The following is a 26836-nucleotide window of genomic DNA, read 5'->3' on the forward strand; positions in this document are numbered from 1 at the left end:
GATAATAAATACGTACTTATCTAATGTCCTAATGGCTAATGAATAATGACTAATGAGTATTAACTAATAAAATCGATTAGGTATACATTATACATACCTAGGTAGTACCTATTCTATCGACTATCGTTAATCAACGTTAATAAGTAATAACAATACAACGAAATGAAATAAAACATAATATCACCACACCTATTACTAACGATGACATACAATTAAGATGTTAATATTTTCAGATGATATTCTCAAAAACAGAATGCTTAGTAAATTAAATTTACTACTCATATTTCACCAATTTGGCCAAATTGTTTTTTACATTTATTTGAATGTATACAATCTTTAATGATAATTATTAGTTATTACAATGAACATATGTGCGTAGATATAAAAGTTGCTTGTGAATGCTTGAGGGGAGCAGCTACCCAGCATTAACACTCGACTAGTCGGCTGGCCAAATTTTAAAATATTTTTTCAAAAATTAATTCATTGTATGGAACACTATTATTTTCTCAACAGTGTGTGTTTTGAAATTATAAAATATTTACCAAACAAAAAAAATTTAAATAATATTGACTTGAGCCATATTATATTAATTCGTTATAAATGATTACATATTCGGGATTCCTAAGTGTTAGACAATTGGCATAGATACACTTTATGGAGAAACGTGTTGCTTAGGTACTAGACATTTTTAGCTAATGAAGTAATGAAATATAAAAATAACTAAACATATCGTACATGGATGTGCCTAGTGCCTATGCTGTATAGTGGACTGCGTATTATTACTATTTACTGGTAAACCCTCATGAGCTTATTATAGTTATTGAAGTTTTATTTTGAAATCTTAATGTATCATCAGTAAAAAAATTATTATAGGTATATATTTTGTTTTTATAATTAATATGAAGTATGTTAAAATGTGTAAAAAAAGTTTTTCAAGTATCAATTATTATAGTTCTAACAAGATTATGTAATTTAAGTGTTAGGGGGCGTGGGGGGCAATTGATTTCAATAGGTACAGGTTTGAAACGGTATACCAAAAATACAGTCAGCCTTAGGTCAGCCTAGGATAAAAATAAAATTAATCACAGACAATCTAAGTGAAGTCTACCTTTTTAGTAACGAAGTTTACCAAACAATTTTTTTTATAATAATGTTAGAATTTTAATGTATTTTCGTGATGGAATCTTTTTATTTCACAAAAGTGTTTTTTTTTTTACTGGAAAATAATATCATTTTTTTATAAGCGTTTGAATTAAAAATGTTAGCAATATTGGATATTCACCAATGCATTAACCAAGTCCGATTAATCGATTTTTGGTGTTTTATTGTAATTCGAAAACAAATAGCCTTAAATACTTGAAAGATGAAATGTTCAACACATTTTTATATTAAAATTGTTTATAGGTACATCGTAAAAATTTCAAAATTGTTTTACTCTTTCCTAGCTATTTATTGCCAAGAGTCAAATTTTAACAAAATTCATCAAAATCCCGAAAATATGCAAATTAAATTTCAATTAGAAATTTATAAAAAAATGTGGCTTTTCATAGCTGACATTTGAAAATTTAACAGAAGATTTGTCTTTATTTTTTTTACATTTAACAAAAAAAAAAATAATTTTGTTAATGCTAGTTATAAATGTTTTTAAAATTATTATTGATTATGATGTATACAAATATGGCTACATACTGTTTCCGCTCAGAATAGTTTTTCGTATGCAACAATTTATCATTGAATTTGAATCTAACACATCCATTATAATGGCATACTCAACAAATGTGTTGTACATCTGAACGGTATCCACTTATCAGCTGTAAACGTTTTTTTTACGATTATTTCAAAAAGTAGGTGCTGAGAATTTTAAATTTTGAACTCCTAAAAGTGACTACAACCAAAAACCTCCATCAAATTTGATGATTATTGAATTTTTTTTTATTATACAAAAAGTTTCTCCCGACAAAAAAGCACATCATTGTACACAGTCATCGTTCAGAGCTTTAGAATCTAAAAAGAAGAATCAACAGAAGTTGAAGTTGTACCATAATTTTAAAATACCTCACCTAAGAGTCTCAAATTAGTCGTAGATCGTAATAAATAATAATATAGGTAAGTATAATACATATAACATGCATTATTATCTACCAATAACTTGATAAATACACTAATTTATGATAACATATATAAATATGTAACTCATTGTTTCCACTGCCTAATAAATAACTATACTCACCGTAAAAGTGATAAACGTTTGTGGAATGTATGATAAATATTGCTAATTAGCCTTTAGGCGTTGATTCATCTCTCTGCGGCTATGACTCTCTCTTTGTCTCGCTATACCTACAAGTTTGTTACACAATTTAGTTTGCTCTACAATCGTACTCACTTTTACGTAAATAATTCGAATACCTATATAATAGTAATAATAAATATAAGATTCTAGTTTCACTGATTGTCTTGAATTCTTGACTGGGATATACTGTATGCTACGATTTACGAACAATAATAAGTGATTATTATTTTTCATTCGTAATAATATTATAATATGTTCTATGGTAGGTAGGTGGGTAGATGATGTATCGAATGTATAGTGTTAAGGCTTATATTTTTTGAATTAGTAATACATATCAACGGACGATGGTTATATTATTATAGATTACTTTCATTAGGTATACTATGACAATAGAGTGAATACGGTTGGTATTTGGTAATATTTTCTTATTGGTATTATTTTTTTTTTTTGTGTAATTATTAAAGCTATACATATAAATATATAATATACATATGGCATACCTATCCATCTATTTAATATTTAGTATACATTAAATATTTAAATATATAGAATAATAATTTGTTACAGATTCATATTCCTAATCAAGTAAATACATTAATAATAATTATTTATTTAATAAATAATCCTATCTTCATGAAACAGCCTATTCAGTTATCCAAGCATTAAAGTTTATAATTCTATTCGTTATTTTAATTATTTATGAACAACTGGCTTTTAGTAAAAATCTCTGTGTTTTCTTAATTTTTTTTTTGAAAACTTTTGAATTAGGTACCTATCAACTAGCAGGGACGGGTCCAGGGGGCCTAGGGGCCCAGCACTTGCCCCAGACATATTATTTCTCAAATTGTTTCAATAACTCTACAGATCCTGATATTAGTATATTTCAAGTCACGTGTATGTCTGATAATATAATACATTATTATACGTATCATTATGGGGTGCACATACTAAGATGGTACTATCTTAGTTCATGGTGGATAGTGATTCTAATATTGTAATTTTATATCAACAAAAAATTGTAGGCCCCCCTTCTCCAGATCTTGGCTTTGGATCCATGCCTGTCAACTAGATTCACTTACCTACCAGAAAAGACGTTGAAGTAGAAAGTCACAGCATTTTTATTTTTTACTGCTGAAAACTTTTGAGTCAAAAGGTAATGACGGACACATTAAAAAATAAATAACAACACAGATCATTGTAAAATTAATACTTACATATAGCTTTTCTCATAATCTAAAATTGATGATAAATTAAATACAGTAACTTATATAAATCAATAAATGTATCACTTATAAATTATGAAGTATGTAATATAAAATATAATATGACATATTTTATGAGAAATATTAACAAAAAGCACATTACAGTATGAACTGTTTATGAATCCTTGTTTTAAATATTCAATTCTTAACAATAAAAATTGAACATTTTACAATTTTTTAATTACAAAATAATTTGAACATTTTAGAGGTTTTGATAAATATTGTCAAAATTTGAACTTTGAATACGTATAAAAAAAATGTGGTATGGATCTTCAATATTTATCAACTGCTACCATAAAAACTTATAAGGAACATTGTATTACATTGTCAAGCATTTTGACTTAACGAAAAAAATGGATTAACAATTATAGAATAACAAACTAAGAACATTGAACATTTCGAATGTCTATAAAAAAAACTCAAAACTAGTCACATATTTAAAAATTGTTCCATCATTTCATGTACCTACCTATAGAAAGTGATAAAATAAACATTCAATGAAAATTTCAAGTACCTACAGTTAATAGTTTTTGAATAATAACAAAATCAGAAAATCGTTGTATGATTTGTATAACGCTAACTTGAAGCTTTTTAGGAAACTTTTCTTTTTGTTAAATGTTGGAAAACTTAATGAAAAACTTGTATTAAATTCCAATCTTAGATGTACATATAGACAATATTTTATGAATTTCCAACTCAAAATAATTTGACAACTTTCGTAATTTTAATGAATTTTGCCAGAATTGTAACTTCAGATGCTGGAAACAAATTACTATGGATTTAAGCTTAACTTTTTTTAATGTCCACTAAAAAAAATTTAAGAAGAACCTTGTATTTAATTTCAAGTTTTTTGATCGAGCGAAATTTTTTTCATCTATAATAATTTTAAAAAGAAACTAATAACAAACGAAATTTTGTATGCTTATAAATAGTTCAAAAATCACAATCTAAAATGTAAAATCTTAACTGTTTTTTAATTAATTTACATTTATCATACATGTATCGAAAAAACCAACAATTTGTCTATTTAATTAAACTTTTTTAGTTCTTGAGTTACATTGATAATTTGGTTTTTGAATTCTAAATATTGCTTAAGACTTTGTTTTTTAAATTAGAATGTCATCAATAGTTAATAAATAGTTCATTTTTCCCTATGACCTATGTACCGATCAATTAACCAATTGATCTTACAATAATTAATATGAAAATATGTTATTCTAATAAATAATAATTAAAATAGATATACTATCTATAGGCTAAGGTCTAAGTGAATATTTTACGAACAAATTTAGTGGACAATTTGATATAGGTAGAAATGTTTTCTGTACTGATATTATTTTATCAAAAGCAATATTATACAGTTGTGCGATAAGTACTATGTCGAAATTAATAATATAAATATATTTTGCATGCGGATGGCTATTTGAATGATATTAATTTGACAATATTTTGTTAATTATTTTAAATAAACTATCTAGTTGTTTGTTTCATTCAATCATTGTCCTTTGGGCATATGAATACAATTTTAATGTTTAGTTTTTTATGAGAATTATTATTTATAAAAAAATAAAAAACAAGAAAAAAAATATAAACGCTTCACATTAATAAGCTAAAACTTACTTAACTTAATTAACTCATCAACGCCGATCGTCATACTTAACCTTTCAAGAATAAAAAAAAAATACTTTCAGCCTCAACTTAACGTCAAATTAAAAATAGATGTGTGACCCGTCTCTAAGTTATGTTGGAATTAATAGCGCAATAGTTACCTCCAGATCTAGACTTCTAGTCCGAACTTTGTCACTAGGTAATAAGTAACCTATACGGCCATACGGGTTACTAAGCATAATAGTATAGTACTCATATACAATAATATATTATACTTATGCCTATTCACTGCAGACGGTTGTTAGTTGTTACGTTTACGCGGCATAGGTACACCGTTTACGCGCAGCGTGCAGATGATTATAGTGATGTATTATACTCGTATAATCGTCGTATAGGACAAACCAAAACGATTTTGGAACAGCTATAGACCATATATATTTTATACCCAAGTACATATATATAATATATATATAATATCGTCTTGCCAAGAATATTGAAAATGGGAGTGTCTGAGACATATAAATACGCGTGTGCGCACTACTCGGCGGCGGGTCGCGGAGATTTAAGAAGAACGTATTATATATTATATATATATATATAATATTTCAGTGGACCACAAGTCACGACTTACTCTCTCCGAGATTGCCGTGGTGGTAAGAAAATGATTACCCAGAGGGACAATTTCCGTTTACTGGACGCCAGGGGACATTGATGGGGCGTTTTCTAGAGTTTTTTTTTGGTTTATAAACGTTTTCTCTCGCATCCGGACAAATGTCCGAACGCATTATATGCATGTGTGTGTGCGAGTTTGGGTTAAAGACCCACTCTTGCCCACACACACGCATTGCACATTCATATAACAATCGATAAGTGTACAATATTGAGTTTCGAACGTGTGGAGTAGTGGTGTTCGCAGTATGTGCTGTGTAGTATGTACTTATATAATCTATGTTACGGTAAAAGCTAGATTACTATTAAGTTGAACTCATAGATTTAACTTTATAGTAAATACTACGATTTGCTGATTATACTGGGTATAAAAGGTGAAATATACATTTTTCTTTTGGCTTTCTTTTTGTAAATCCTAGGATAGTATATGATGTGCGAATCTTTTAATAAAGTAAGCATCATTTTATTTTACTAGTCCAGATCATAGACAATTAATGATTGTACATTCATCAGGAAGGTTTAGATATCTGTTAAATATTATTGAAGATGAAATCAATACAAACAAATATAAAAACATCAATTATTGTAGTTATTTATTTTTATAAGAAAATAGTTACAGCAATTGCATTCTGTACCAGCTACATTGTAGCCGATGTAAGTACAACATGTTTTCGGTGACATAAAATTGTTTTTTTTTTGGCAGTCATGCCTATTGTTTAAGTTATGAAAGCTGACTTACAGCTTGACGCACACTTGTAGGAGTATTAAGAATACGAGATCAAATTAAAGATGAAATTAAAACACTTATCTTTGCATAAGGTAGGTTAAATTTATTTTTGATAAAAACAAATCTTATTTATTATTATACTATAATACTAGCTGACCAATGTCCAAGAAACCATTTTACCACTTGAATTTAAATTGTGTTTTTCTGTATATTAAAATGGAAGTCGAATATGGGGAGTAGATTCATAATGCTTGATGCGTATAAATAACACTGATTCGTATATTGAACTTTTGTAAAGGGCATCACATAATTGTTAGTATTTATGATAATAATATTATAATTTGTATATGGCTTTAAAATAAATTTAATATACATTTATTTTTATCAATGTAATCAATAGTTTGGATGTTGTATCTCTATAAACTCTAAAATTAAACAAGCGCTTCTGAAACGGAGAGAAAGCTTCCACTTAAATAACTATTAACAAATATTTGTGTTATTTACTTATGACTAATGATAATGTAGTTTACACTTCAATACTTGAATGTCAAAATTAATAAATCATTATAATATAAATCAGTATACCTATATATAATATATATTATAGAATATAGGTGGAAGGTAATACTGTAAATTGTAATAAGTACCTATATCATTGTATAAATTAGAAAAAAGGTATGGGTAAAATCTTGGAGTCATATATGATATAATATTTTTTAAATGAATAGGTATGCATGTACTAGGTACCTATTGATATAACATTTATGAAGATGTCTATTTTTTCAATCTGAAGATATCTGGAGCTTATGGATTCAAATAATTGCTTACCTATATTATAATATCTATATACCTAAAAAATATACGATGGGTCAACTTATCTTTAAATCTAAGAGATATTTCAAAATAAAAAATATACAGCGAAAACTCTTTATAACGAAACTCTTTACAATGAAAAACTCTATGCAACGTAGACATCACATAATAATAATTGGTTTTCCTTATAACCCATTAGTCAATTTATTCTCTATAGCTTATTGACGACTATCAATAACGAAACAATATTTTATGTTTATTAATACAATTTACGTGTCTTAAAAATATTAAACGGTTGCCACTTACAAAGTTTTCACTGTATAAACATAATATAAACCTAAATGGGAAAATACCTCATTATGAATATAATATACTTTAAACGGTTGTAGCTATGTTTATTAAATTGTACTACTATAATATCCAGCTTAATCTGAGTATAATAAATAATAATATATACGTTATAAGCTGTATAAAATATCAAATGAATCACAAAAATATACGGTATAGTGTGTTAGTGTGTGTGTGTGTGTGTGTGTGTGTGTGTGTGTGTGTGTGTGTGTGTGTGTGTGTGTGTGTGTGTGTGTGTGTGTGTGTGTGTGTGTGTATGGTTAGATTTTATACTAAATCGTTACTAATAACCAAACCTAAGTGCATTTGAAAATGACACAACGGGGAATTCGAAGAAAAGTAATTTTGGGTAACTAATGGGTCCAAATAATGTCGTTAATTCATTGTGTGTTATATATCGTTTGACTGCACCGAGAGGCGTGGCCGGTACATCCTCTCCCGAATGGCCAAAAGCCATTAAACTTTAACGCTTCAAAACCAACAATGAAATCCCATTGCCTGCAGTTTCAAAAGAACGTACACACGCACACATATATATGTATAAGTATGCGTTTCGAACATCTCAAAAAATATGGATACAACTACATACTATTATTACACACAAAATAATATATTTTGAATACGTACATTGTTGGGGAATATTGTCATGAATACATTATTTTATTACATACAATTATTGTAATAATGCATGTACGTGTCCTAGTCTTAGCATTATTAATATTAGGGTTACTTAGGATCCTTGTGCACTTAAAAATGGTTAAATATGCATCCACATTTGAGCTAAATATAGCAACATTTTTACTAAGAACATAAAATAATCTATTTCAAAATAGTAATGTTTAATTTAATAGTATCTATCTCATAATAGGTAAATGTTGAGATTTATGTATCGCATCATTATGGTTCATCATAAACCGTTTATGACGGTTGACTGATATTTTAAATGTTGGACGTTATTTTTATTTTTAATAAAGTATAAGCTTTAATACCTAATGGATAGTGGAAATCTAATGAGTAATGGGATTAATATTAAAAGCTATAGCTTCGTATTAATGTGCTTGAACATTGTATTGGCTGTTATAGTCATGGTATCATTAATTAAGGGTGATCTACTAGACAATTTCTAGATTATGGCCTAGCTCAAGTTTTGGACATGACATGACAGATGACATAGTTGTGAACTCAGCTTTAATGACTTAGGTAATATATATATTGAAACATTGATTAACCACTATCTATATTCGAGTCCCTCGTATATCACGTATTCACAGAAACACGCTTGGAGTTTAAGTGGTAGCATTGAGGTTTATATCGAATAAACAATATTCTTCACTTACAATTATTCTGCATTTTACCGTAGGAATTATGCAACTACCTTTACCCAATACACAGCCATAAGCATATCTTGTTTATAGAGTAATAAATATTGCACTGAACATTATGGATGCGTTTTATAAAATAATCATACAAAGTAAAAGTGCAAAAACGATATGAGCAAACTATTATTATACGTTTTATAAAATAAAGGTCACTAATATTTTTTGAATGTTAAACTTCTCTCATATACCAAACCTGAAGTGTACAAAATGTATGTAAGTGTAAGTGTATGCAAGATCAATTTCAACTTCGTTTTGTTTTCACACTTTTTTGATTTTATAAGTTTATATATATATTTTTTTTGTACAATATTATATATATATTACAATTTTAAACATTAAACGAGAACTGCTATACTTTATACACTTTTGGATGTGCACATAACATGTGGTGATTGTGATAAATAATTTATATTATATTTACAATGTTTATGCACAAAACTATAATATATAATAATTAATATTTTATATTAAGTTAAAATCTATTTTGCTTATTTATATCTTATAAAAGGTACTTAAGAATAAAAATAGTATAATCAATCACAAATATTATAAAATAACTGATCATTATTTACAATGTATATTCAAAGTTCAAACGTATATATTTATTTATTATGTATATATCGCATGCAATTTTTTATTTTAAGAAAAAGATAGAATAGGATTATAAAAATATTCATGTAGGTACCTACTTTATATATAATACAAATTTACTATTTTGTATACACTATACATATACAATTTAAAACAGACTATGGGTATAGGTACACTTTCTGGTAGGGTGTATTGAATTTAGACAATCAATATTTTTTTGTTTTTACATTCACTTACAATGTTCTAAAAAAATAACCAAAGTTCTAAAATATTACTTATTAGCATGTGATAATAATAAAATAATCTGTATCTAATGTATAAAATGTACTAGGTACCTACCTAAGTTAAAATGATAGCAACTTACATATTATGTACACATACAATGTAAATACATTACATAGGTTGTATGTACAAATATAAAATATAATAAATACATTTATATGGTTCAGGTAGGTAGGTAATCAGATAATACTATAATAGCTTATTATACAGTACAATTTCCTATAGTACGTAATATTTCAATACACAATCTGTGTTAATTCGTTGGTTTTTTACTATATTTTAATTTTTAAAGGAGTTATAAGTTCCTTTTTAAAATATAAATATATAAATTCTCATAGTAGATATTCGCTCAAAAGTTAAATACAGTAAAAAACCAACGTGTACAGTCTTACAGACATAGATAATGTTCTCATTTCTTAACTTTAACTTTTAAGTTTGATTATATTTCAGTTAACTCTCATGTTAATAACAAATTAATGCTTAGCATAAAATGTATTCTTCTGAATGTAAATGTACAGTTCCTATTAAACATTTGTAAGACCTAGATTACACGCCATGCAGATGTGGTGCAGATGCGCTGTTCCCTTACTACAGTTGTGCTGTACAAAAGGAGGTGTTTAGACTGAATTTCATAAAAAAAAACGTAGACTTAGGTGAGAAAAATTTTAATTTTTGAAACGGATTTTGATTCATTAATAAGTTTATTATGGTTTTTACATTTTTTTTTTAAATTACAGCATCAATGACCCAAAAAGGTATTTTTATGTTGTAATTGTTCTGCTGTAATTTATAATTAGGTATACCTAAATAATTATTAAAATCACTTATAAAATAAATTATTAAAATAAAGTAAATACATCTAAACGGTTTTGATGTGTACCCATTCGTAAGAATTATAAATTTCCTATTGGCTATGATAAAAATATATTAATATTAATCTTACAAAATATGTACACAAATTGGAAATAGCAAGGTAGGTGGCACTTACGTATAATATTAGTAAGTCTAAATTTTAAGAAGACACTGAGTAAATTTCCTATTTTAAAAATGTCTAAAATGGAGCTGCCCAAATATTACTTGACAACTACTAAACATAATATTGGTTAGGTAGGTATAGGCGTATAGGTATGTTATTTTACCGTGATTTGTATTTAGATTATTACTATATATTCTTTCATTTCTGTCCAAAGTTGGCTGTTTGTACAATATTATTGTGTACAACAGCTCTATACACTGTGTCTTTTGCACGGTCCGGACCTGTAGACTACAGAATGGCGGATGTATACAATTGCAGCCGACTTTTGATTTTGAAGACCGCATCGCTGCCTCGTCGGAGATGCGCGAAACCCGAAGCGCATTTCTCCAATTGTTGGTGTCGGCTACGTACCACGAACCGGTTGACGTGTACCGGTATGGGCACTACGATTTTTCCCGCTCCACCGCCACCGACAACACCATTTGGGCATTTCGATCGGCCCCGCATCGCGTTCCCGCTGGCGTTGTTCTTTTGGCCATCGTTGCCGCACGCGTTTCCGGACAACAGGCTGGCCTTGACACGTTTCCATTTTGCTCGCCGATTTTGAAACCATATCTTCACCTGCGGATATGGCACACGAGAGAGAAAAAAAAACAATTATGAGCCAGCAATGATATTTTAAAGTATTTTGGGAAACATCGTTGTCGATACTAAGCGCTTAGCACGTTGTACCTCTAATATTTTTAATTAGTGAATTAGTTATAGTTATTAAAATTGAATATATTATGCATTTTTAAAACTTTACAAAAAATTAAAGTTTTAAGCTACACAATAATTTGTCATTTAGATGAATTTTGTTAAAATTTGTACTTAAAAAACTTAAATTTAAACTTTGATTATATATTTTTTTTAAGTTCCATGAGAATAAAAACATTTCATGTAGAACCTTACTAGTAATTTTACATTTTCAAGCTTTTTTACTGAAAGCAAAAATGTTTATCATCATAAATTAAAACTATTTTAATAATTAGATTTATAAATTCAGAGAATTGTCATTTTCCGCTTTATAATGGTTTTCTTAATTCTAACACAAAATTAGGTACTAACAATAGATCATATAGGCCACCATATATACTAGTAAACCATCCTCAAAGTTAAGGATTGAAACTAATTTTCTGCCCCAAAACTTGATGATAGCCACAAAAAAAAAAACTACACACCGTTGAAAAACCAATAAATTCATTACTTCACCCAGAATCTAAAAGTGCTTACCTATTGTTACTTTTATAAGTAGATACTTACATCACATTTTAGGATTTTTTTTTAATTAAACATGGATAAATGTTGGCATATGCAACTTAGCTATATAGTTGTGATTAATCATTAATATCTATGTATAATATTTTTATAAGTAATAGCTAAATATAACTTCAAAGCTTTGTGGCACGGGTTAAAAATTCAACTTGTGTTCATAATCAGTTTTCAATGATTTTTTTAGTCAACGAACTCTTAAATTGGAAAAAAAAAATACCGACGAACGAAAAATAAAGACCACTCTAATGAATAGAGTATATTTTGAATGTTTTGATGCAACCTAATTTGTGTAGTTCTAAAATCTATCTGCATATTAGTGACAAAGATTATCAAGACTATACGATTAAAATGTGCTAAAAAGACGCAATTTAGTGTAACGATATATATATATTATATAAGTACAATATGCAATTTATTTTGATAAAACGTCCCTAAAAACAAGGAGGCACCTACATAAGATTGAATTTATAAAACGTTTGTGTTGTTTCCTGACAATCATAATATTAAAAAACGGATATCCTATGATTATGCTAATTCTGCTACACGACATACATTCCCACTCAAAAGAGGGTGCAGATTGTATAGTATAGTTGTCTGAAGGGTAAACTTTTATTCGTTTTAATACCGGGTGTTCTACGAGGATTTTATTTATACAATTCTAATAGCAGTTATATATAAACAAACTAATGTTATTCAATTTTCATAAATTCTGGTGTTATGAAAAGTTTAAACATCCTATACATTATATATTACATACTGATATGGATTTCTGGAAGAAAAATAGTCAATATTCCGAAAAAAAGCAAATTTATTAGAAGGCGTGATTTTCTAATGTTCACCAAGGGATAATATCACGTATTTCACGTCATATATCGAAATGGATATTTCAGTACATCAAAATTCAGTTGTATACATACCCGTGATTTATAATAAAATAAAATATAATATGGAAACATGAGATGCGTTTTTATTATTTTTATTTTATTTACTTATATTATATGAATAACAAATGTATTTTTACAATATTTGTTTGATATGTACCTACAACTTCAAATTATTTAACTTAGAATAGGTATCATGAATCATGATAGCACAAAAGGAATATAGAAAAGAAAAAAAATATGTATATCATATACAGTGTGTGATTATAAAAAATATGGTTTAATACTTAGTAATAATTTGTAGATTAGCAGTTAGCATATTATAGATAATAATCGATGATTTAAATTAATATTTTGAATTCATTATTTCAATATGTACCTATGTAGAATTCATAAGAGGATTTTTATAAAAATTAAAAAAAAATAATTTTCCCGAAAAATTTGACCGTTTTTTAAATATTTTTTTCAGATAGTTAGTAGTTGAATTCATTCCTATTTTTAATCTCTATTGTATTTTAAGTTTTCTTGTTTTTTAAACGACAAGATAAATTTTTGATTTCATAGGTTCTCCACACCAAAACAAATTTTCTGAGAATTACAATTTATAAAAAATAGACCTCTGAACGAATAGTTAATTAGTTATGTAGACAATTTTAAAATATTTCAAAAAAACTATAACATTATACATACAAATATTTGATAAATGGGCAACTTAGGTAATCGCTCTGCGGCTCTGCTTTGTACGTGCGTAGGTGTCGAGGGGAACCCAACATTAAGTAAGTTATTATAATGAACGTGTTAAATTGCGTAATTTATTAATAAATTATTATTTGAAAATGATTCTGAGTGCGAAGACATTCGTCAGCCTGTATGATTAAGTATATTTTATTATAATATGTATTATATATGTGTATATTATATAATATTACTTCTATAATAATTTATTTTACTATTGTTCATTGTCCGGTTATTGGTATGTAATGCGGTAGGTTGAATTAATTTTTGAGGAAAACGTTGTATATATTATATAATATTATGATAGGTAGTATGTATTTATATCATATACTATTGTTAACTTTCGAGTCAATACCGAATCCCACAGAACTGTGTTAGTAGGTTTGTTGTAGAATAAACAATACCTATGTTTTATTCGAAAATATGTTAATGTACTATTTTAATCAATTATTTTCAAAATGCATAACTCATAAGTCATAATTAATGGTAGACCGCATTTTAAAAATGTATAAAAATGAATTATTATTTAAGTCTATTATAGATGTTTTCCGTTTTTAAAAGTTTCTTGCTTAAAAATTGAAGCTGTTCTTTGTTTACTGATGATAATTTTATATTATTATGGTTTATGAGTCATGACTTTTAGTTTATGATATTAAATAAACAAACTTTTATAAATATATTTATCAATTTACCTAATTTAAACAAAATATATATGCAAAAATGGGGAAAAAGCCCACAAAAAAGTCCTGAAAAAATCTAACGGAAAAAAGAGCAAAAAAATAAACATACCATGGAAATAAAAGTCCACGTGAGTGCCATACATTTGAATTATTTATATTTTTAAAACATTTCGTTAATTATAATTCAAAAAAACATAATACAATAATACAGAGTTATTTAAAATGATACTTCCGATGGCCTCCTATAGGTCACCAGATCTGATGCCATGTGATTATTTCTTTTGGGGATAAAGAGTAAAGTTATAGATTAACGACACTGTGTACAAACCACCATTGCCATCAACTCTAGATGAATTGAAAAATCGAATAATAGCAGCCATGGAGTCAATTACAAATGATATGCTGCAAAAAGTATGGTATAAATTTGACTACCGACTAGATGTTATTCGTGTAACCAAAAGAGCTCACATAGAACATTTATAGATACAGTTAATTAAACTTGACATATTTTTCTTTTATTTAATGTGTAACATATTGTTCTAAACCTAAAAAATAAAATAATATAAGCACTTTAAATCGGATGAATCATTTTGAATGACCCTCTACTTAATAGTACTTACCTACATAATAAAGATAACAGATAATAATCATAGATATTAATAATAACTAGGGCCAACAGTTATATACCCCAAAAATCTATAAAATATGTATACAGTTATGCCCTAAAAATTACCAAAATATGCCCTTAAAATATGCTCTAAAAAAAAATGTTATTGTAAAAAAACGATTAAACGATTAATTTTTTTTATGTATTATACAATTTATACTATAATACAATATTATTGTCAATGAATAATGATTTACAAAGATGTGTGATTTTAAAAAATATTAAAAATTAAAATTAAAGTAACAATAAATAAGTTAAACAAAAATATTAATTAGATTATAAACATTTTAATTTTTACCCGATGTTATTACATTGAACAATTAATGATTTGTATAAGTTTTTAAACAGCATTGAGCGTCGATTGTCCGTTAAGAAATTTTTGTAGCTTGAAAGGGAAGTTCTACATCAACGGATGTAATAGGTGAGTATTTATAATGCAACAAATCGTTGCAGGTCAAATCTTCTGGGATGCCTTCTAACGTGGATACATCACCGGATAATACTTCTGAAATTTTCGTAAGAATACAAAAACCATTATTTTTTTTAAAAACATCTCCACATTTTTCGTTAATATCAGTGCCATTTGTACCACTAACTTGCTTAAAAATTGTCGAATTAATAACGCACCGCACGAATATAAAGGACGACTGATGACTATAATAAGTGCGATAAAATATAATATTATGCAACTGTGAATTCACTGTTAATCACATATTCCTAGAATGCCCCATTTACCATAACGCCAGAACAAACGCAAACATAAACACCTCCTCACTCAAAGACGCACTCGGGCCAGGACAAGAAAAAACCATAACAAATTTCATGTAATTTCTGTTAATTTCAAATGTAAAAAATCAAATTTCCTCTAGCTAAATGTTACCACCAGACATATAAATCATTGTAGGCGAATAAACTTTTGTATTAAAAGCCTTAAATTAATAATAATAAAAAAAAAAAATATTATATTTATCTATATGCGATAATGTTACCGATCTACGGAATTGTTGATCCTAATAATTAGCGATTAAGATTAGATTACCTCTTTTCATAAATGAGCTGAAATACCAATAATAAGGTATACGAGTGAAACAAATTAATATTTTGTAATTCCCGAGTTTTTAAGATCTTAAATAAGCTCCAAAAATATACTAAATGCTAAAATATGCCCTAAAAATGCAAAAATACCATAATATGCAAAAATATGCAAAACACAATTTTGTATTCAGCATCGTTAGGTTATAAAACAAATTTTGGTATAAACTAGCTATTTTTTTGACTAACAAATAGAAATATGCAAATGCATATAAGTGTTGGCCCAAATAATAACTAAAGCATTGAAGCTGATGTTACTAAGATGAAAAGTAAAAAAAAAAAATAGTAGGTCCAATGGTTTGTATCCATTTACTTATATTAAACTTAAGCAACGAACTAATATTGTAGGTATTACCACCAGTTTTTTATTGACTTATATTATTATTTTTATAGTTGCTTCATTTTTGTATAAATGTATTATAATATTATATACCTAAGATTGGCTAAGACTTTAATACCTTTTTTTATTGTAGGTTCTATATTATATCATTAACTACCTAATGACTCATTATAAAACAATTTATAATTATAAATTATAACTTATAACACATTGTTTATTATGTATACATGTGTTCATATTTATGTTTACACTTTCGGTGGTTTTTTTCGTTGGGCTTGATTGTGTGGTGTTTTTTTTCCGTGGTATGATTATTTAATTTTTTTTTGTGCTTTTTTCCGCGATTTGCACCAATATAAGAACCCAACAACCAGAGTCTAGAATATAACATACTATATTATAATATATGATAATATGTTTAATATATTGTGTTACTATTATATACTATGCTTCAAAACTTGTATGTACAATTTGACAACATCTACTCAGGACGTTGGATAGAGTATGACATATGCTTATATTTACATCACATTTCTAACAGCCGTGGCGACATAGTTGATGTATTACTTTGAATAATTGCCTCATACTAAGGGTTTGACATTTGAAGACAGTAAAGTAAAATACGTACACTTGTGTGTATTTTTCTAAGAAACAAAATTAGGAACCGCCATAAGATTAACGGCAAGAAATATAAAAAAGAGGCGTTTTAGTTGTTTGATTATAGTCTGATTAACTATTAAGGGGCTTTAATGGGACAATTTAGACGCTTGGCTTTATTTATTCTGTGCCATTTTTAAAAGCTATTTTATTTTTGAACAAATACATTGTATTTTTTGTCTGTACTTGATATTTTTTTCAAACACCTTTTGAGTTGGTTAGATCTAAAGTCCATAATGTCTTCAATTGTACCTATTTGTTGCTAGAATAATTATATTTGAATCAGTTTTAAAATTACTTATAGCCATGTAGAACACTTCTTTTAACAATGATTATTTATAACGATAGTTTTTAATATTTTAAATTACAAATACATATTATGTATATTTAGATTAAATAATACTTTTATAATTTGCAATGTTCCCATAAAAATTATAAAAAGTTAAACAACTTAAGCTTATGTAACAATGATTAAATTGATAAAAATCAATAAGCTGATTTTAAAATTTAAGTCTCAATCGTAGATACCCTGTAATAGTGTGATGTGCCCATATTGGAGACTACCTAATATATTATTTATTCTTATGGTATATTGTTTAATTAATTAATTAATAATTATTTCATGCCACACATAATATGAATACCTAATATTTACACACGGATATAATAATTTAATATAGAGGTAAATAAATATATATTTATCACTTTGTAGTTTGTAAGATATGGTCATTGTATCAATGTCACATAGAATAATATTACCTGGACTTCACTAAGCTTTAAGGAATTTGCTATTTCGGATCTTTCGGTTAGGCTTAGGTATTTTTTAGCCTGGAATTCTCGCTCCAATTCTAAAAGCTGACCACTTGTGAATGCTGTTCTTCTTCGGCGAGATTTGTTTTCATTTGAAGACTGCACAGTTATATTTTGTCTTGTTTGCAGAATGTCTGTATCATCTAGGCATTTCCCTAGAAATCGATTTGATATTTAAAAACATATTTATTGAAACTGCATGTTTGTTGTTTAATAGGTAATTTTCAATATGCGATTGTGTAGATAACGTACTTGGCATATGGAGCACAATGTTGTAGCCTTATAGCCCGCAAAAATCTAAAGATGCAAAAATAATTCTCCCAACCTCGTAATTTTTAAAAAATATTAATACAATTTTGTATTGCAATAGTAATAAATTTTAAATCAATACTAAAATTGAGAGACTGGAGCTTTACGCCAATATAATATAGTCGTTAAATAAGCAACTTAGACTACTGGATTGTTTACCTATATCTCATTCCTTGTGACATTGCTATTATAACATAACTAATTTTGTTCAATTAAATAATTTCTTAGTGGTTTTAATATTCAACTAAACTTCAAACAAATTGTGCACTTTATTTTGTAGACATTTTTCTCATTGGCTTTAAGGTACTTAATGCTTTTTATAATTCGTTATTGCGTTGTGGTCATTTAATTTTTGGATGGAAATAAAAAGTTTCATATAAATAAATATAATGAGTCTATTGATTAGTATTTGGGTGGCTATAATTTGCATATTATATTTTTGGAAAAAAAAATTTACTTTTGGCATGTTTTGAACAAAACATTGGCTTAAATATTAATTTGTACTAAATTAAATATTTAAATGTTGTTCAGTAATACAAGTATACTCATTTAGGCCGTTTTTATTGACATGTATAATTTTCATGATTGAAATAACCTCTGGAATTATATATTTTCTACAAGTTTTCTTAACTATAGGATTTATGAAAATTCGCTTATGATTTATATATGTATTATATATTTATACCTGAGTTAATGGCCTAATCATTAGTATATATGTATTTGTTTTTATTTTCATAAACTGAAATTAGCAGCTATCAAAGATCTTAATAATTAAAATGTATTTTTTTCCTAAAGAATGAGTTGCTATTAATTCCATTGCAGTATTCTGAACATTCTTCTTTATAATTTGTTGGGAAATAAACGTGGGAAATTTAGTACCATAATTTTATAGAAATAATAAGAAAAATGTCAATTTTTTATGCAATTTATTTTTTGCTCAAACTGTGCATCATTTTATCGACTAACTTGTCTTCTACAGAGATTACTGATTAGATGAAACAGAAGATTCCTATATTGAATTTACTAAATGGATAAAAACGAGTAGATATCTAACTTTGATATTAAATTATGAAAGCTATTCAGCATCTAAGTCACTCTTTTAGTCACATCTGCTGTCAATGAAAACATTTAAGTAATATGGCCATATTGTAGTAAATGGCCGGAAGACGGAAATGGGTGGTAAATGAAATCGAGGGAGTCATGGAATAGTTGACCATTTGTGGGAACATCGGGTGACCAAACTGCAGACTACAATTATATAATATCAGTTCAATAGACGTATTAGAGAAGTACCCGGGTAACTAGAAACTCGAACAGAAAATAATATAATGCATAATAATGCAATGTAGATGTTTAGTATTTAGTTTTAACTCATATTTTTCCAATCTTGTGTCAAAATAGAAATATTTTTATAAACATTAGCGAAATATTTTTTTTTTTATCAAAGTTAATATTTTTAAGTCTTAAACATTTTTAATAATAAATATGTAAGTTGCTTAAATTTAGTAGGTTTGTTACATAAGAATACGTATACATGTATATAAATATAATTCGATGTGTTATGTAAAATAAACATAATGTGGATGTAATTATTATTGCCAATAATACATACATAGTACATAAATATATGGTAGAATACAATGACAGAAGGAAGGAAATATTTTAATTAATTTATAAATTATATTTAATTAGTATCAATGAATCAATAATAATTTAAGCAATTACATTTAATATAGTAATTGTAAAGTCTTGTGCAATAACCGCAAATCTCCACTTTACACATCTTTTCAGGTGCCTGAAAAAATCGATTATATAATTCCAGATAAAGTTATATTTGTTTGAAAAATAGATTTCGATTCGTTAGATGTATAAAGCTGAGTATATGTAATCAAATAGTTTTATTCCAATTTAATAATGATAAAGTATCTATGCATATGAATATAAATTCGTTAAATTTGATTTTTAGCCAGGCCCGCTCTGACCTATTCAGCTACCTTTGTTCTACAAAAAAATTGCCGCCCCCCCCCCTCTCACTTGATCACTCAATATCATACCTCNAAGCTGAGTATATGTAATCAAATAGTTTTATTCCAATTTAATAATGATAAAGTATCTATGCATATGAATATAAATTCGTTAAATTTGATTTTTAGGCTTTTAGCAATAAGGGGGGGGGGGGAGAGAGAAAATGTTGAAAAAAAAGATTGCTGGTAAGAAGATTTGCAAAATTACCATAGACCTTAAACTACTAGACAAGTAATCGATCGCACAATTTCCCATCAATAAAATGCGAATACTTTAGTTTATTAATTTTTTTTTTTTGGAAATGATTTTTCATGTAAACTGAACATTTAAAATTTTTAACAGCCCCTGAGGTTCTTTAAACTTGAGCTTAAACGCCTTTAACAAGTATCTCGAAAATTCATACTAATGACACACTTATGTGGAAAACATTTTTCAAAATTCACATTTGGAGGGGGTAGCAAAATGCACGTCGCACCTGAATAAATCTTATTTGCAGTAACTCTATCATTTTAGTCTGCTTACTCTATGATAGCCATTCAATATATTATGGACTGATGATATGCTTGAATTATTATAACTTTGATCAAAAATCCTAGAAAATTGTATCAATTGTGCAACGGATGGTACGCCAAAGATTAATTCTTAAAATGTAATAATAAGTTAACTTATGATACGAGGGGAATTTATAATACAGGGGTGATAATATTATGCAACATACAATATTTTTAAACATTGGTGAAAAACCACGACGGTTTACGTAAAAGTGAGCAAGTATAACCTTTGCAATACTACTAATATACGGTTATATGGTTATATAAAAATAAAACGTGTCGGAAAACGCCATTGCCGGTATAGTCCCAATTAAATGTTTGAAACGTTGAAATTTGACATATTATAAGTTATTATAACCACTAACCAGTTATAATGCGCAGTTAATCTAGAAAGGGGTGCTTAAAATTACAAATAACTACAATATAACATACTCACCAAACCGCGGGTCGTCATCGACATCGTCTTCGTCGTCCTCGTCATCGTCGATGTCCTCAACATTGTCTCTTCCACCGCCTCCGCCACCGCCGCCGTAGTCGTCGTCGTAGCCTCCACCGCTATCCGGACCTCCATCGGCGACGACCGACGGGCAGGCGTTGGTCAAGTCACGATTGCCGGGGTCACCCGAGTCCGCGTCGTCGTCGGTAGCGGCGTCGCATCCGAAAACCGGCGGCGGGGACGGCCGGTTGCCGACATCGCGCAGTAATGACCGTCGGTAATCGTGATAACATAGGGGCGGGGGAGGTGGCGTTCCGGGAAATGTGACCGCGTCGCTCAAGTACGGCCACAGCGACTGCGGCGCGAACGATTTACCGACCGCGGCCGCGGCCGCGGCGGCCGACTGCAACCGCAACACGCTCAAATAATCAAAGTTCAACATCGAAGACGGTTCCACCGTTGACCGTTGCTGCAGTTGCATCGCGGCCGCGTCCAAATAGTACGGCGGTGGCGATATGGTAGCGTCAGCCGTTGGCGGAGGCGTCTCGCTGCCGCGGACGCAGCCGCCGCCGCCGATCAAAGATTCGATGGAGAACGACTGGAAAGCGGTTTGGTACTTGCGGCTTATTTCAGCCGCCTCGGGTTCGCTGCAGCCCGCGTCCGACAACGATCCGGCCGTCGACGCCGGTTGTACCGCGGTACGCGTACCAGCACGTTTGTCAGCCGTTGTCATGTCGGGCGGGTAGTTTTCTGCACAACATAATATTTTAGTCCACCGAGAAAATGTAATTTGTATGTATACAATAGGTATAATGTGATTCTATAATACGAGGTAGTGTGAAACAGTTTCATATTATAGATAATACTAATGTATAGAATTCTAAATTATAATAATAATTAATGTATGGGTACCCACTACTGATTTCTGTAATCGAAGTCTATCTTCTAATTGAATAATCAGGGCTGTCGCCCGTTAATGTTATGATTTCGCATAAATCGACCAAATTCAAAATTAGTGAGATACAAATTTGATTCAAGCAATCAAGTTATGGTAATGTAACAGGTATTCTAATAATTACAATATATTATTCTGTAGGTATATTTTGGACATAAGACGACGTGCGTATAAATGTAAATGAATGTTTTTTTCAACGTTTTTATGAATAATTTAGAAATATATTATAGACTTGGGCACTTGGCAAAATGTATTGTATAGGTACCCTTATGAATTATGTTATGATATTTTAGAGTAAAAAGTTTATTTGACATACGAGTACATTTAATTTTTTTTTAATTTCGTATTTCGTATTTTGTATTTTATATATTTCATTATGTAGGTAACTACATACATTTTTTTACACAACAATTTAATATTTTATTGGTATCATTCAACCTATGTTTACATTTATACGTATAATTCTGAATTTTTATTACTAAACCTAAGTTTATATTGAAGCAATGTTTTGAAATTTTTAGTGGATACATCCATATTTTTTACCATATAATAAGGAGTGCATTTTTGATTGTTATACCTTACATATAATACACTATATTCACATTCCTGATAATAATGTACCTATAGTATAATAGATTAAACATAAATCAGTAATTTTTAATTCCTAAATGTACATAAATAAAGAAAATATTTAAAGGAAGTGTGGTATATTAAATTTATATTATACGTTTAATGGTGTACCTAATAATAATAGTACGTCAGCTGCAGCTATCTGGGGTAAATATTGAAGCTTATATACATCGCAGAACATCAAACAATACTTGAACGTACATATGTATACATTTTTACGTTACAAAATGTTTTTTTTTCTAATGCGTATACTACGACGAACCCTGCGGAACACCGCATGATATCGCAGCGGAGTCGACGAAATAAGTGGTTATCAACCACAGTAGGTACATACTTTAGTTCACTTGTTTGTTGTTATTTAATGAGAATAATTAAATAATGTAATAGTTAAAATATAGTATATGGTATATGTATATGGTACGATAGGCATAAAGTGGTCCTCGTAGTTAACTTATACACTTTACGTAGTAAACAAAAAATAAAAATGCAATACATTTTTCAAAAACTAATCATATTTTTTTAAAGGTACAAATACATAAAGATAGATCTCTTTGCATTTGTATACAGTTAATAAGTGTACTTAATATGTAAATGCATGGTTGTAAGTAGTAAGTTTAAGGTTTATTTTATTTTTGATAACTTTTCTTATATCTATATTCTATATAGGTGCCATAATATTATGTCCTGCATTAAAGCATACATCATACTTAACTAAACAATAATAATAAGTAGTAAAGCATAGTATTATCTAATGTATTATAATAAATAATAATAAATAGCTATCTATAGTAGTATTATATAAAAGAAACATTGCTTATTTCTTTGGGTTATCTCTAGAACTACTGAACCGATAAAATAATTATTATGGTTGAATATAATTTTATTTAGACCTATATTTTATACTTGGCCGAAACCATCAAAATGAATGTGTTAAAAATCTTTAATAGAGATTAGATGGGATAAATCGACGGGCATTATCTAACGAAAAACGGTTTATTTCAGTATATTATAATGGTTGGATATACTAGATATAGTTTAAAATAATGTACTCACTACAAAAACATCAGTCATTAATAGATTTTAAAAAAGTCAGGGATACATTACAGTCGATACGCCTAGCTTTTTTATAAGCCATATAATAAAGTTATATTTTATGTTCAAAAAAAAGAAAATTACCTATTACGGGACCTTGAGGTTTACATAATATTATAGGCGTCATCTTTAAAAAAAACCCAGTCCTAAATACAAATAAATGTGAAACGTTATAACTAATGTGTTAAAAATAAAATAAAAATCGAAGTTATACCCCAATCTTTTATTTTTAATTTTGAACATTAGTAACGAATTTAACATAAAGTTTGAATCATACAAGTAGTGCCATTTTTTACGGGCAACAAAATGCACGGGGGAACGGCTATCTTCTAAATAAAAAATATATATATTCTATTATAAATACCTATATAACATATAAAATATACACTTACCTATATGTAGGTACCCTGTTGGGCTTAACCTAGTACAACTTTGAAACTTTAAAGTTAAAAATTATACTCTTACGTACGCACTTAGCGGGGTCTGCAATATGTCAGTATATCAAAAATCTACCTGACAATATACTGCTCACATAATCACAAGCTATATATAGTGTCATTGGTAACGCCAGGCGAGATGACTCTAATATAATATAATGGAACGTGTTCTGACTGACTCACTGACTGATGGAGAAACTAAACAATGATAGCTATTGACGCTTGCAATTTGTACAGTAGGTTCCTTCATATATCTATGTAAGTGTGCGCTAAGAAAGCATTTTCCAAAATTCACATTTTAAAGTGATACTTGCACAAGTGTTTTGTGATTCAAGATGATCGATGAAAATTTTTAAGTTTAAAGCATCGAATACACCCTACACCGAATATTAAATAACGAATTGAACAAAGTTTGAATCATATAAAATTGGCATTTTGAACTGAAGACGAAGTGCGCGGGGGTCAGCTTGTAATAAATAACTTGAAGTTGAAATTAATTTCATTATGAATATACATAAGGAATTAAAAATAATTATATATTTTAATACCTACATTTTAAGCAAAACTTAAAGACAAACGGATTTTGGAGATTTTTTTATAATAATCCGTAAAATAGATCTGTTTGTCTTAGTAGAGGTCTAATGATTTCGTCATGAAAGGGATAGAGAATATAAATATAGTTTATTTTTTAACATACGCTATTATTAAAATAATATAATTTATGGTTACTATGTTATGCCTTCTTATAAGTTGCAATAAATAAAGAAATAAGTTTATAGAGGAGAGAGAATCTATCATTCTCATTACCCCCCTTCATTTTACCACAACTGGCTAGTAGTTTGTCTTTTAGTTTTGCTTAAAATTAATTAAATTCTATTAATATTTTGAATTACCTAGGTACCTGTATTCATAATGAAAACCAATTTCAACATTATTTAAACATTATCATAACTTTATAATAATTTAAAAAAAAATAGATTGTTTGTCTTTTTGCGTTATAATAAATACTTATTTTTTAAATTATATAAATAAATAATAATAATGTACCTATATACACAATTTTAAAAGTTTATATATAAATACACAGTTATATCTTATAATACATAAAAGCGATATGGGCTAGTAGGTATCTCTACAATATAATATATATTATGTACCTGCTGAATAAAGCCACGAAACTTTCGCCGTGGTATAGGTAAAGTCTTCTGCACGGTACGGCAAGCACCAGTAGAACGCACTGAGGGTAAACTATTATTATTATTATTATTATTACGAACGATGTACAATGTTACAATGTATGTACCAGACACCCGCGGAGGAGTTCGCAAACGTCACTGACATGTGCAAAGAGCTTTTGAGAGAATTCGCGCAAACGGGACGGCGAAAGAGCCCACGCCCACCCTGAGCGGGTCGCTCGCAGCCATTGGTCGGCCGTCAAGGCCCAATATATTATTACGATATAGGTACCTACCAATATTATTATAATTATATTTATGTAGGTGGGCTTAAGTTATTTATACAGTTGAATATTATTATATATTATGCTCTAACGAAATTGTTGTCGCGGCGATGCGATGCTTCACGTTAAGATATTATAATCATATCTTGGACATTTTACGTACATCATATCTAACAAATATAGGTATGTCACCACCGTCTAATCGATTATAATATAATTGTTAGACAACATAATGATAAGTATATAGTGTATTGTGCAATATAATATATTTATAGTATAAGCAATTCTTCGGCAGTCGGGTATACGGAATTTATATTTTATTATAAACTTGCTGATCTCGTGGACTTCGTTGCCCGTTAAAAATGCCAAATCTATATGAGACTCGCTTGTGATATTGCGAGCAGTATATTATCAGGTATGCTAGGTGTGTATACTCTATATTAATAGGTAATAGGTAAATATATATATTTTTTTTTTTGATTGTAACACAGATGAGTGGCAACCCGTGGTAGGCAATGTGTAAAAATCCGATTTGATGTAAGTATGTTTAATGACGATTAACCAAGTGGCAACCATAAACAAAAAAAAAATACTAATTCATTACTACTAAATATATTTTTTTTCTCCTACAACCAATAGCAACCATTGATAAACAAACATTTTCTTCATAAATGTCAAAATCCCTGTTTGAGAAATCCTCCGAGTTGGACCTACCGGCTCCAAATGTGAATCGAAATCATCCAAGGAACCACTCACCCAAAAAATGTCATCGAAATTGGTCAAACCCTTTAGGCATACATAAAAGACATACAGACAGACCGAAA

At 28.6% G+C, this 26836-nt stretch overlaps 1 protein-coding gene across 1 annotated transcript; it reads right to left on the reverse strand.

The window, feature by feature from the left end:
* Positions 1-10757: 10757 nt before the first annotated feature.
* Positions 10758-25865, reverse strand: LOC111037200 (homeobox protein GBX-2-like). Its single transcript, XM_022319598.1, has 4 exons — positions 25711-25865; positions 21440-22189; positions 18068-18273; positions 10758-11566 (listed from the first exon to the last, which is right to left on the reverse strand). Exons 2-4 carry the CDS (start codon positions 22170-22172, stop codon positions 11234-11236), a joined length of 1272 nt encoding a protein of 423 aa, XP_022175290.1. The 5' UTR covers positions 22173-22189; positions 25711-25865; the 3' UTR covers positions 10758-11233.
* Positions 25866-26836: the final 971 nt, after the last annotated feature.

Source organism: Myzus persicae, unplaced genomic scaffold (genome assembly GCF_001856785.1).
Source record: "Myzus persicae strain clone G006 unplaced genomic scaffold, MPER_G0061.0, whole genome shotgun sequence".
Classification (NCBI taxonomy): Eukaryota; Metazoa; Arthropoda; class Insecta; order Hemiptera; family Aphididae; genus Myzus; species Myzus persicae.